The sequence below is a fragment of the Neophocaena asiaeorientalis genome, unplaced genomic scaffold (assembly GCF_003031525.2).
Source record: "Neophocaena asiaeorientalis asiaeorientalis breed wild unplaced genomic scaffold, Neophocaena_asiaeorientalis_V1.1 scaffold82, whole genome shotgun sequence".
In the NCBI taxonomy this organism is placed as follows: domain Eukaryota; kingdom Metazoa; phylum Chordata; class Mammalia; order Artiodactyla; family Phocoenidae; genus Neophocaena; species Neophocaena asiaeorientalis.
Window position 1 is genome coordinate 9,913,483 of NW_020173068.1, and position 13,221 is coordinate 9,926,703.

Consider the following 13,221-nt stretch of genomic DNA (forward strand, 5'->3'; position numbering starts at 1 on the left):
AAGTCCCACTTACGTTTAGTTTCATTAAGCATATGTTTTTACTCTATACTGATTTCAGCAAGTATTTGCTTTATTACCAATTGATCTGTCTGGTTTGTTAGTCGCAATGTCCTCTTATCTCCTTGATGATTAATACCTTGGATTTTCTGAAATCTTCTTGTGTTTCATGAGGAAGATCTTTTAAAGCACTTGTGGTTCTTTTAGAGTTTTTTCCTGGTTCCTTCTCCTTTAATATATGTAGACAATGGAATTAGACAGACATGGGCTCGGATCCCAGCTCCACCACTTACTGGCTGTGCAGTTAATTGGTACCCATTGTCTGCATTGCTCTAGCCCTTTGTCTCCTCATTCTTTCTTCCTCCAGGGTAGGACTTTCTCCTTTGAGTCCAACTCTCTGTTTTTTATTGTCCTCGTTTCCTTGGAATTATTCTCCAAACCTCCATGAACAAAATACATGAAAAGCTTTTTAAAATTCCCATCCCAGCTACTTCCTACTTGGCTAAGAACACCCCTGGCTCAAGGGAAGGAGATAGCTCGCCAGGGATATCTTTGAGGTTTCTGAAGTGGAGAGAGGGGCTTCCGCAGACCACAGTCCCCTTCCTCCTTTATGTTGGTAATGCTGTGAAACCCAGGATGCCTAGGATGGATGAGAGAGTGATGCCTGGCTGATAGTGGTCCCTGCCCCTCCCTCTTTAACCCCATCCAGTTACCAGCAGGACACTTACCTCCCTACTTTGCAGGGTCAGGGTTGGGAGGGGTGGCGATTCCACAGGGGCTGCCAACCTTTGCTTGATGTTGGCGCAGCATACTGCTTCCCAGAACCGGGATCCGGTCAATTTAAGGGGATGGAGTCATGGAGGACAGGTCTTCATTCTACCCCCTAGTGCAAGTTATTGGAGAAATTCTTCCCAGAACCTAAGATATTCTTGATTCCTGTCTACCACGGAGGCCACAGTGACTTTTGTTCTTGGTTGAATGATACATTGATATTGAGGGACCCTTCCACTCAATCTGATAACTTTCCAGATGTCTGTGTTTGAGACTAGAGGATTTTGAACAATGGGGCAAAGGCAAGTATTGGAATCCAAGTAGGCAAGCGTGACGTAGAACAGAGTTGCATGCTCAGTATGCGTGCAGCCAATTCCCACTCCTTTATCTGTGGCAGACATTACTAATCAATCACAGCCCTCATTCCTCCTGTTATCACATGTGGCCTCATAACCTCTGTCCTCAAAGGGCTCCAAGAAGCCACCACCAACCTAAGAGTTGGTACAACAGAGGAAAGCTCGTCCAAGGAGGTCATGCTGAGGGAGGGAGGCAGAGGTGGCAGAGGCCACTCCAGCCTTAGTCAGTGTGAATAGCTATCCCCTATTTAATCAATGTGTAAACCAGGAGGGCATTCTGTGGCCACACGTGGCCTCCTTTGGAAAATGATCCCTCTAGCTGCAGAGGGAGTTTTTATCTCTCTGCAAGGGAGGGGGTGGACCACACACCCCCAAGCCTGGAGAAGCAGTATGTGTAATTTGACTCCCGTTTCCCCGTGCTTAGCTATTACATAAGCTTCTTTAGAAGACTGGCTGGTTTAGCACCGTGACTGTGACTGACTAATGTGTTCGTAGACATCATGTCATCTTTGCATGTGCCCCATCCTTGGCACCTTTGTTCTGTCCCCTGCAGCCTCCTCCACAGTGGCATTCTTACCCATAAGTAGGTGGGCCTCTCTGTGGGTTCAGTTTCATGGAGAGAAGCTCAGCGTGGAAGATGGTTGTGTTCACGGGTTTTCCTTCACCCCTTCGAGCTGTGGCTTCCTTTGAAGTTTTCTCAGAGCTGAGTCTGAGACAGGCTGCCTCACCTTCACAAGTAGAAATGAATGTAAAACATCATCAGTCAATATCTACTTGCAATGGTTCTTCCACACTGTCTAGCCTGGCCGTTACCAAGTGCTGGGCTGCAAATATACACGATAGAGTCTTACTGCTAATACAGATGATCTGTCTGCCAGGTTGGGATTGGGGTTCACTGAGCCAGTCCCACCTCCAACCCAATATGGACCTTCTCTCTCTGCAGCCACAAGAGTGACCGTGGAGTTCCTGGTGGTGGGGACCTCAGCATCACACCATGGCTGGGCTTTGAATCACCAGTGTTAGACAGTTCTTCCTCATTCCAGGCTGATCCTACTTTTTTTTTTTTTCCCTGCGCCACGCAGCACGCAGGATCTTTAGTTCCCTGACCACGGATCGAACCCACGCCCTCTGCAGTGGAAGCATGGAGTCTTAACCACTTTCCGCCAGGAAAGTGCCAGGCTGATCCTACTTCTTCATTTTGCCTGTTTATGATCCCAACTCTGCCCTCTAGAGAACAAAGCTAATCCTTTCATTCATGGCTTTCATTAAGGCCTGGTCCTATATTACCAAAATGGCCCAGCCGGTTTGGACAGAGGTCAGCTGGGCTGTTATCTCAATGCTGGACATGATTCTTTTCCTGAGAGAACTCAAGGTGCTTTAGTTGCTCGATCGATCACTCTGTTCTTGTTTAACTTGTGGTTTTCGAGTCCTGCCACCCTCCCCTCTCCTCCATCCCTGCCCCCCACCCCCCAAGGTCTTGCCAAATTGGGTTATAGTAAGTGGGCTTCAGAGAACAGTGACAAATCAAGGCCAAGCCCAGGGCCACCACTCAGAGGTCTGGATGAAGGAGCACAGCTGGGAGAGGCAGAGCTAAGGAGCAGACCCTCAGGGACCCGAGTCCCACAACAGATTTAAAACCAGGATGTCTGTCTAGGATGACTGTGCAGGAAATCCAGAAGGTTCATTACAGCAGGGGTAGAACAGAAAGTCTACAAAACCCCATGAGAATGGAGTTGGTGGGGGGTGGGGGACGAGGCTAACTTCTAATTCAGATTTTGGCGCACCAAGGGCCCCAGAAGTCTCTTTGTTCATGAGTAAAGCATCTTTATACTGGGGGGTGGGGAGTGAGCAGGAAAGGGGAAATGACGCTATTATTCAAAGGAACGTGCTGAGGGAGGGCAGAGGTGTGCATCCTTTAGGAGAGAAAGTGGGTCCCAAGTGAGCTCGGAGCGGGGAAAGCCGGTGCAGCGTTTTGTTTTGCTTTTTCTCTCGTGCCCAATGGTACAGGAGGCACGAGGCGCAAGCACTCACGGCCTTCCTCCAGGGTGCTGCCAAGGTTCGGTGGAGAAGAATAGCTGAAGAACAAGAAAAAAACTCTTAACACTTTCTGTTAGCAGTGTGAACTTTGAGGCACTGTCTGACTCATGTTTTAAAGTCTCTTCAATTTGAATTCACCTTCCTTCGTGTTGTTTTTCTCAAGGCACTGGGCTCGAGTCCAAAGATGTGTCAACCAGCCGCTCCTCTGGGATGGAGGCGTCGCAAGGCCTGGGTCCCCTTCCCCCCATCTCAGGGGGCGGGGCTGCCGTGGAAACCTGGCTTTGGCCTTCCCACCCTTCTTCAAGGCTGGCCCTCAGCTTGGGCCTGGAGGGCCATAAGATGGCCATTCTAGGGGAAGTGGACGTATCTGGTGATATGCCCCAGCAAGAGACCACTCATTCTGATTCAGGCAACGCCTCCTTCTGGGGCGCCCATCCCTGCATCCCTAAAAGTAGCATAAATGTCTGTTAGGGTACTTTTGGCTACAAGTAACAAAATCAACTGGCTTAAATAATAAAGGAGATAAAGTCCAGAGGTCCCTAAATTAAAGGACCCTGTTTCCCTCCTCTGACTCCCGAGTATTGGCGTTATCCAAAGGCGGGCTTCCAGTCGCAACTAGGGTTCATGCTTCCAATTAATGGGCAGTGGGAAGAGACAGCTTCTGATTGGTCCAGCTTAGGTCATGTGCCTCCCCCCAACCAATCACTCTGGCTGGGCTTGGGCCGTTGCTCGTGGACTCTGGCCAATCAGCACGGAGTGATACTGAGGGACCTACACAGACCATCACCAAGCTGTGTATTTCAATGGGCCCATGCCTTTCTTCTACTCGTTTCCTCAGAGACGTATCATACCCCAAACAACACTCTTATATAATAGCCTTCTTTTCATTTTGGGGGAGGGGAGGGATTCTGTAGTGCACCCTGTCCAGCCCGCCTCCACCTCGTCCCCAAGCGCAGCCCCTGCTTCCTTACACTGCTTGTTTTTCCTTTTCTGCGGCAGCGAGGGTTAGTGGATACACCAACAGGAATCCAGTTCAGCTTTGTCAAACAGCAGTCAGAGGATGAATCAAGGCTTACTCCAACTGCCTGTTCCTGCCTCACTGAGGGTCAAGGGCGTTGGCCTCAGACTTGGGGCTGCCCAGAATTGGGCTACTTTGGTTCATCCACCCAGACCTGACACAGCCACTGGTTGGAAAAATTACCGAGTACCGTACTTTGTTTTCTCCTTGCTTCTGATTCCTATTTTAAGAGCGCACACACTTCCTGGATAACCTCACCCCAACCTGGCCTCTGCGGGCCCCTCCCCCACCCGCTTCTCTAGCGCAGCCATTCCATTATCTCGCGTCCCCACATCATGCCCAGTTCTCTTCAAGATGGTCCATCCGGATGTTCCCACAACACACTGGGCTCAGTATGTCTCCGTAGAGCTGGTTTTCCTCCAGTGAGGTCCTCCTTGGGGATCTCCTTTAAGAGTTAATGATGCCTGGAATTCTCTGGCGGTCCTGTGTTTAGGGCTCCAGGACGCTTCCACTGCAGGGGTCATGGGTTCAATCCCTGGTGGGGGAACTAAGATCTCGCATGCCACGCGCAGCGGCCAATAAATAATAAATAAATAAAAACTCCCCTACCCTTAAAAGAGAGAGAGAGAGAAAAAAAAAAGAGTTGATAACGCCATTGCTCTCCTGGGTCCTGGCAGTTTGGGCTGTGTCCCCATCACCAACCAGGGCTACCTCTGGAACTACGGACAGGGGCACCGGGTCTCACGAGGGAGCCAGTCCACAGCTCATAGGAGCCAGGACTTCTGTGAGCTGCCCCATCACCCAGGCCAGTGCCCTGTCTTGGGGGCTGCCCAGCTGCTGTGTTAACAGCACTGATGGCAATTCTTTAATTAGACCAAGCAGGGTTTTCTTGGACGGGGGTGGGAGGAGGTGTGTGGGTCTATTGGGGGAAACTAGGTCACCTGAAAACCAACAGTCAAGAGGGAGCTGTCCTGGAGCCCCAGCTCCAGGGAACCCAGAGGGGCGAGCGGGGTGGGAGCTGGCAGAGAGAGCAAAGTCAGAGAAAATGTGCTCTGGCCCCCTTTTTTGGCCCTTGGGAGGCATTGTTCTCGCCTTTCTCCAGGGGGCTGGGCAACTGCCCTTAATTCCTTTACCCAGGCAAACTGTCCAAGCCAGGGAAGGCACAGCAGTGAGTGCCTTCTGTCTGCATCGGGCCCACCACCCTGAGGCCCAAGGAGGGAGCACTATACTGGGAGTCAGGCCCAGGGTTCAAGTTACTGCTCAGTCTCTGTATCCCATGAGTATGTCCTCCACTCCCTTGTGCCTCTGTTTTGTCATCCATCCAATGGGTAGGGACTGTACCTGTCTTTACCCTGCTGTATACCTAGCTCTCAGTGCACTCCTGGCCATGTGATAGACGCTCAATAAATATTTTACAGATGAAGTAATGAGCTCCTATGAGTGCTTCTTTTATAAGATTGTTGTCACGGAGGATCAGTGACCAGGACGGTTTCCCAAATGTCAACCACAATTTTTGCCAGCCCGAAATACCATCAATATTTAATTTTTCTTTGCTACCACCTTGTAAGATTTCCACTGAAGTAGATTTATCTAAAAAGGAAATTTTATTTCACTACCATAAATAAACACTAACTGTGAAACCAAATCCACAGGGAAAAAAAAGTCATTGTTATTACATTCTGTCTTAGATACGATTTCTTGCCCAAGGCTATTAGCCTGAGGCCTGCTTTCTGTTTGTGTATGAGGGAAATTGACACAATTATAAACATGGTTATAAAGATGTCTATTAGCCAGAACTATTAGCATTTTCTTCTGGAGACAATCTGATGGACTGAAAAAGAAATGAAAAGGAGGTAACTTGGTGTCTCAGATTCCATGTTATATTAAATCTTGTCCTGAACTTTTGAAAATTCCCTCAGTATGGGTTCTCTTTCTGCACTTAGGGAAACACCTGGCTGGGATGATAGCTGAGGAAGTTCTTGGAAAAGGATTAAGGGCTTTAACAGGGTGATTGATATGGTTATTCTTATCTTCAGTCTTAGCATGTTTTTGGTGCCTACCACTTAGTAGGTGATCAGTGAATACTTAATAATGAAGAAATGAGTAACCATCTGTGTACAGAACCTTAGGGCTGAAAGAAATTGTACAGAACACTTAGGCTGATCTGTCATCAGTAGAAATTGTATTCTCCGGTGAGTGACGGAGAATTTGCCACCTCCAGAGACAGCCACTGGACCACAAGCCCTTGTTCAATTGCTTGTTGGACAGCTCTGGAGGCCAGGTGCCTGTTTTGGCTTTGGCGCACACCACTGTTCCTCTATGCCTTGGTCCTGTTCTGCATCGGGGAGACTCACAGACTACCTTCTCTTTCTTGTGCAGCTTGGACTTGTGGATATTTGGAGACTGCTGTCTCATTCCGCCTAAGGCAGGGCTTGCAAATTGAAATGACCATAGGAGCTAGCAAGGGCTGCCAGTTAGTGAAGGAGGTCAGGTGGGAGTAATGGGGGGGGTAGTGGGGACTATGGGAAATTAGATGGGCCCCATCTAAAGGGGACAGTCCTACTCCAGACCTGCTGATAATTGCCACGTGAGCCCAGTGTGGCCAGGTACTGAGATGTTCTAAGAAAGGCTGAAAATCTGATTTTGGATATAAAATCTTCAAGTTTTAAAAGTTAGCAATGAATGACAATTCTGTAAATCATGGTGTGGGCCAAAAACCAACCAAGCAAACACACAAACATGATGTGGACCACAGGGGACTTTCTGGTTCTCTGGCCTTGTACCACAGGTTGCTCACTGCTTCCCACAAGACTTCTGTTCCCATTGGGCTGGGCAGTCCCATCCACTTCCAGCCATGTTTGTGCGTGTTGGTTCCCAGAATTTCCTCCATGGTGTCCAGCACCTCCCCATGCCTTTGTACATTGCCAAGCTCCCATGTCTTCCCTCTTCACCTGGTGCACTACTCATCCTTGGAGATTCAACTCAGTTGCCTTCTACTCTGGAGAGCCTTTTCTGATAACCTTAGGCAGAAAAGGTCTTCCATTTTTTAGCTGTGTGATGTAGGGTAGTTTACTTAATCTCTCTGTGCCTCAGTTTTCTTATCTGTGAAATGGGGATGATAATAGTACCTATCTCATTAGGTCATCAGAAGGATTAGATTAGTTTACAGATAGATGACAGACAGGCAGACTTGGGTTTCCCAGAAGGCAGAGCTGATCCTCAACCCATCTCTGAACCAGGACTCATCACAGGGCAGGTTTCACTGTTTGATTCTTTGAAGAAGTGGGGGAAAGTAAATATGTGGTCCACTAGCTCCCAGTGAGTTCTGACCGTCATGATGATACAGCATGGTTGTGAATTCAACTCTTCTGAGCTCCTTACTTTTAAAAAGGACTATCTATCTAAATGACTAAAAAACAGTGAGCACGCCAAATTCTGGCAGAGAAACTGGATCACTCACACGTGGCTGGTGGGAATGAAAAAATGGTACAGCCACTTTGGAAAACAGTTTGACAATTTCTTATGAAACTTGTACTCTTGGATATTTACTCCAGAGAATTGAAAACTTATGTTCACACAAAAACCTGTACATGAATGTATTAGCCCCAAACTAGAAACAACCCTGATGCTCTTCAATGAGTGAATGGATAAACAAACTGGGGCACATCCATAAAGTGGGGGTACCACTCAGCAACCAAAGAGGAATGAACTACTGTTCTGCAAAACAACTTGGATGAATCTCAAGGGATGTTGAGTGAAAAAAGTCAATCCCAAAAGGTTACCCACTGTCCGAATATTTTATATAACATTTTTGAAGTGACAAAATTCAAGAGATGGAGAATAGATTAGTGATTGACAAGGGCAAGGACAGGAGTGCATTGGGAGGGGGGATGAGGGATCCTTGTGTGATGGAACTGTTTGTATCTTGACTCTGGTGGTGGATACACAAACCTACACTTGTGACAAAATTGCTTAAAACTAAACACACATACATACAAATGAGTACATATAAAACTGGGGACATCTGAATAGATTGATAGGTGGTATCAATGTCAGGTTCTTGGTTTCGACACTGTACTGTAGTTTTGCAAGATGTTACCTTTGGGATAAACTAGGTAAAGTTTGCACGGGATCGTTCCACATTATTTGTTACAACTGTGTGTAAATTTATAATTATGTCAAAATTAAAAGTTTAACTAATTGAAAAAGCATTGCAAGATACTCAACAAAACAAAAGGCAACCAAGGGCAGTTTGCTTGTTTCCTGCTGAGTCTTGCCATTGTCTTATGTTTATCCTTTTTTTAAAAAATACATTTATTTACTTATTTAGTTTCGGCTGCGTTGGGTCTTCACTGCTACATGGGGGCTACTCTTCGCTGCAGTATGCGGGCTTCTCATTGCGGTGGCTTGTCTTGTTGTGGAGCTCGGGCTCTAGGCGCGAGGGCTTCAGTGGTTGTGGCGTGCGGGCTCAGTAGGTGTGGCGCATGGGCTTAGTTGCTCCGTGGCGTATGGGATCTTCCTGGACCAGGGCTCGAACCTGTGTCTCCTGCAGTGGCAGGTGGATTCTTAACCACTGTGCCACCAGGGAAGTCCCTGGCTTATGTTTATCCTTGAGATCAGGTCCACTCAGACCCCAGGAGCCTTTGCCCTCTGAATATTGCCAAGCCAACCCCTTCCCCATTCCTCCTGTGTATGCTCCAGTCTCTTCAGGGAGAGACCTGAAGAACATTCTGAGCTCCTGAGGGTCCAGCTGAAGGCTGAATTCTGGTCTTTAGCCTCCTGAGGACCAGCAGCTCCAGAGTGAAGCAGGGAACCCAGGAGATTAACGATCACTTGCTGAAGCCCCGTGCTGTGCTGATCCCCTTTATGATAGCATTTCCACAGCACGTAAATGTAGACCTGTACCCAGCATCCTGCAATCTTCCACCAGCCTTGCCCCCATGGGTTCCCAGATGTGCTGCGTTTACGTGTCCCTGCTTTTCTTCCTCCAAGCTGTTTCTCTTTGCGATAACTTGTTTCTCTTTGGTGTAACTTTTTTTCGTCAGCTCTTTCTTCCTTGAACATCCTGTAAATTCTGGGAGGTGGATACAAAATTTAACAGGTGGGAAAACAGGCTTAGAAAGGCTCAAGTTGTTCCAAGACCTTTTCCTTCTGCATCTGAGAGCCCATAGGGTCTGCGCTTACAGGAAGACAGCACCCACTTGGCTTCACACTGAAATTTTGTTGATCTCATGTCGCCCAAGAACTGATGAGAGCAAGAGGTGTGAATTTTTTTAAAAAAGTCATCCAAAGAGGAAAACTTCAAAGAGGAAAACTTCAACTAAGGTTTTCTAGGTCCCAGTAGTTCAGCAGCTATTTGTGGGTCTTAGGACCCCTTTATACTCTTAAGATTAAGGTTCCCAACGAGCTTTCATTTATGTAGATTATATCTGTCAATATTAACCTATTTTGTAATTAATACTGAGACATTTAAAATATAATCCTCATTCCTTTAAAACTAACAATAAACCCCTTCTATGTTATAAAAATAAACCCGTATGTGTTATAACAATAGAACAACCTTATATGAAATTACAATATGACCACTCGAAAGCAAGGATTGTTATGTGACCGTGATGGAGGTTTTAGCTAACAGTGGTAATCATATTGCAGTATATCAAATCAACATGTTGTACGCTTGAAACTTACACAATGTCATAGGTCATTTATATCTCAATTTAAAAAAAAAAGGGACTTCCCTGGTGGCGCAGTGGTTGAGAGTCCGCCTGCCGATGCAGGGGACACGGGTTCGTGCCCTGGTCCGGGAAGATCCCACATGCCGCAGGGCGGCTGGGCCCGTGAGCTATGGCCGTTGGGCCTGCACGTCCGGAGCCTGTGCTCCGCAACGGGAGAGGCCACAACAGTGAGAAGCCTGCGTACCACACACAAAAATAATAATAATGATAAATAAAAATAAAAATAATAAAATAGGGGGAAAAAAGCGTTTGGAAAATGGGGCCGGGTGACATCATCAGATCGGAGTTTTGAGCCTGACAAGCATGTCCATGTGTGTCTCTCCCCTTCCCCGCCACAGGCTCCAGCATGCGGCCCCAGCCCCGCAGGAGCCCCCATGCTGCCCCGGCCCCCGGCGCGCTGTGCTAGCCTCCAGCCAGGGCGCGGGGAGGCGCGGAGGCCATGGCCACCCACGTGGACCTGCTAACCGAGCTGCAGCTGCTGGAGAAGGTGCCCACGTTGGAGCGGCTGCGCGCCGCCCAGAAGCGCCGGGCCCAGCAGCTGAAGAAGTGGGCGCAGTATGAGCAGGACCTGCAGCATCGCAAGCGCAAGCATGAACGGAAGCGCAGCACGGGCGGCCGGCGAAAGAAGGTGTCCTTCGAGGCCAGCGTGGCCCTGCTGGAGGCCTCGCTTAGGAACGACGCCGAGGAAGGTAGGTCACTCCTGGTCCTGGTTGGTGTGTGGCTATCTGGACCTCTTGGATTCTGGGTTCTTTGCCAGTGGAGGGGAGAGCAGGGTGGGTCTGGGAAGGGCTCTGAAATCTGAGGCTTCTTTTTGAAAACAAGAATACCAGCCTTTGGCTAATGAATACTCATTTTCCTTCCCTCCCACTAATATTGACTGTCAACCTACATCTTGTGCATTACTATTCCAGATATGGTGGTGAGCCAGTTGGATTTGGTTTCTCTCCTCCAGGAGCTCAGTACTCACAGGACTTTGCATTTCCTAAGCTCCTCCTCTGTACGGCAGAACTGTCTGCTGGTCCCCTTTATTCCGTCTTCACTTTAGAGGTAGATGGTTTAGAGGGGTGGAGAACAGCATAGGCTCTGAGGTTAGACGACCCAGGTCTCAAGCTGGTTTTGCAAATTATCCCCTGGGTGACCCTGCCAAATCTTTTCCGCTCCCTGTACCTTAGTTTCTGCCTCTGTAAAATGGGGATAATAATAGTATCCACCTCCAGGGCTTGCTGTGAACACCAAAATAGAGAAAACCTGCAAGTCCTTGACATGGTCCCTCCTGTGTAAGTGATTAGTATGTTTTAGTTTATTATATTGTTACTATATTTTATTTCATTATATTTATATACATTTATATAAAATTATACTTGTATAAAATTACATTTATTTAAAGAGTGTCCAGCAAGTCTAGAAACAGAGATGAATGTACACAATGTTGTCTAGGACATTTTCACTCTGTAAAACGGGTGAATAAATAAATAAATATGAACACATATATGCATTCATATAATCTGTTTCCAGATTTTATGGATACGCTGTACTTGTTATATTTTATTTATTTAGTTATTGTTATTATGTGTCTTATGATCCAGACATCATGATACCAAGGAGGCAGGTATAATAATACCCATTTTAAGGGGGAAGGGTGAGCTAAGAGAGGCATGGACATATATACACTACCAAATGTAAGGTAGATAGCTAGTGGGAAGCAGCCGCATAGCACAGGGAGATCAGCTCGGTGCTTTGTGACCGCCTGGAGAGGTGGGATAGGGAGGGTGGGAGGGAGGGAGACGCAAGAGGGAAGAGATATGGGAACATATGTATATGTATAACTGATTCACTTTGTTATAAAGCAGAAACTAACACACCATTGTAAAACAATTATACCCCAATAAAGATGTAAAAAAAAAAAATAAATAAAAAATAAAATAAAGTAAAAAAAAATAATACCCATTTTACAGATGGGGAAACTGGGACCCAGCAAGGTTCAGAAACTTGACCAAGGGAGGAGAGCTGGAATCAGAACTCCCAGGATCCAGGCTCTTGTCCCTGGCTTCATGGCCTTGTGGGTTTGCTCCCCATTGTAAGAGTGAACAGAGGATCAGTGATTTGGCCAAAGCCCTCTTCTCTGAGCATGCTCTGAGGGGTCACGCCTGTTCACTGTCCAGCTGAGATGTGTCCATGCATCCTGTGTTCCCCTCAGCAGGCTCTGGTCCCTCCCTGTATATGAATCCCTTCTGCCTGTCCTTGGAGGGACCTAGCCATGTTTCCTGGGTCCCTCTGGCCTCCTGTCTCCACACCCGCCACCCCCACCCCCCGACCCAGACACTTGGTGCTAAAGCAGCCAATAAAAGAACTGAGGGGTGGAGGCATTTACCAGTCCAAAGAGTATTAGGGTTTACAAGAGTATTAGGGTCCTCAGGTTCTAGAACCCTCTGAGAAGCACACTCCCCTTTCTGCCCTGGTTACAGAGAGCTGTGGCAACTGAGTAGAGAGGCATTCTCGGAACCCTCGGCTGCAAAAAGCGCAGCCAGAGCCTCGGGTGAGCAGCCCCTGTGAGAGAGGCGTGAAATCTAAGGCTCCAGGGATGTGGCCCTGCGAGGCTACTTCCCACGTGTCATTTGCCGGGTGACGCGTCGGGTCCCTCCCACTCAGTGGGTGGCACGTCATGACGTCTGATTTTGTCGTGGGCGGCGCTGCATCAGCCCTCCTTTCACACTCATCTTCCACCCCCTTCTCCCCTGACTGAGGCCCCTTTCCCCTCGCTGAAGGGGCTTTTCAGAGGCTCTGTGAGCTGGACGACAGGCTGCTTCGGAGCATCCGTGCCTCCCCCCAGCCTTCCGCTTCCCCACCCCAGGCCCCGCCCCCTGGCCCGCACCGCGGTGCGCTCCCACGGGTACAGGTTAGAAAGAGTGCTGGGCTTGGGTCCAAGGTCCAGGGGCCCCTCGGCCCTGCATGTGACCTTGAACAGCTTGTTTCACCTCTCCGGTCCGGTTTCTTAATCTGTAAAAGGGGTTTTGAACGCTTGCCCTCAAGGGGGTGTAGCAAGAATTAGACAAGATCCTGGATGTCACGGCTCTTTGAAAAGTGACCCTGAACCCTGCACCAGCGTGGTGATCATTTTAACACACTTTTCCCTCTGGTTTTTGTTTTTGTTTTTTGTTTTTCAAGACTTTAATGTTTTTAAGAACCCAAATACATGCTTCTGGTAAAAATCAAACTACATAGAAATGTAAAAAGTCCCATCCATCCCTCCTCCCTTCCTTCCTCCCTCCCTCCCTTCCTCCCTTCCTCCCTCCCTTCCTTCCTTCCT

General features: G+C 48.0%; 1 protein-coding gene across 2 annotated transcripts in view; it reads left to right on the forward strand.

The window, feature by feature from the left end:
• The window catches only part of PPP1R16B (protein phosphatase 1 regulatory subunit 16B), a 103,213-nt gene that overhangs the window by 16,894 nt on the left and 73,098 nt on the right, over positions 1-13,221 (forward strand). For both annotated transcript variants that reach the window (XM_024743087.1, XM_024743086.1), the window contains exon 2: positions 10,253-10,603. In XM_024743087.1, coding sequence (XP_024598855.1) covers positions 10,354-10,603 — 250 coding nt within the window. In that variant the 5' untranslated portion in view covers positions 10,253-10,353. The remainder of the gene's footprint in view (positions 1-10,252; positions 10,604-13,221) is intronic.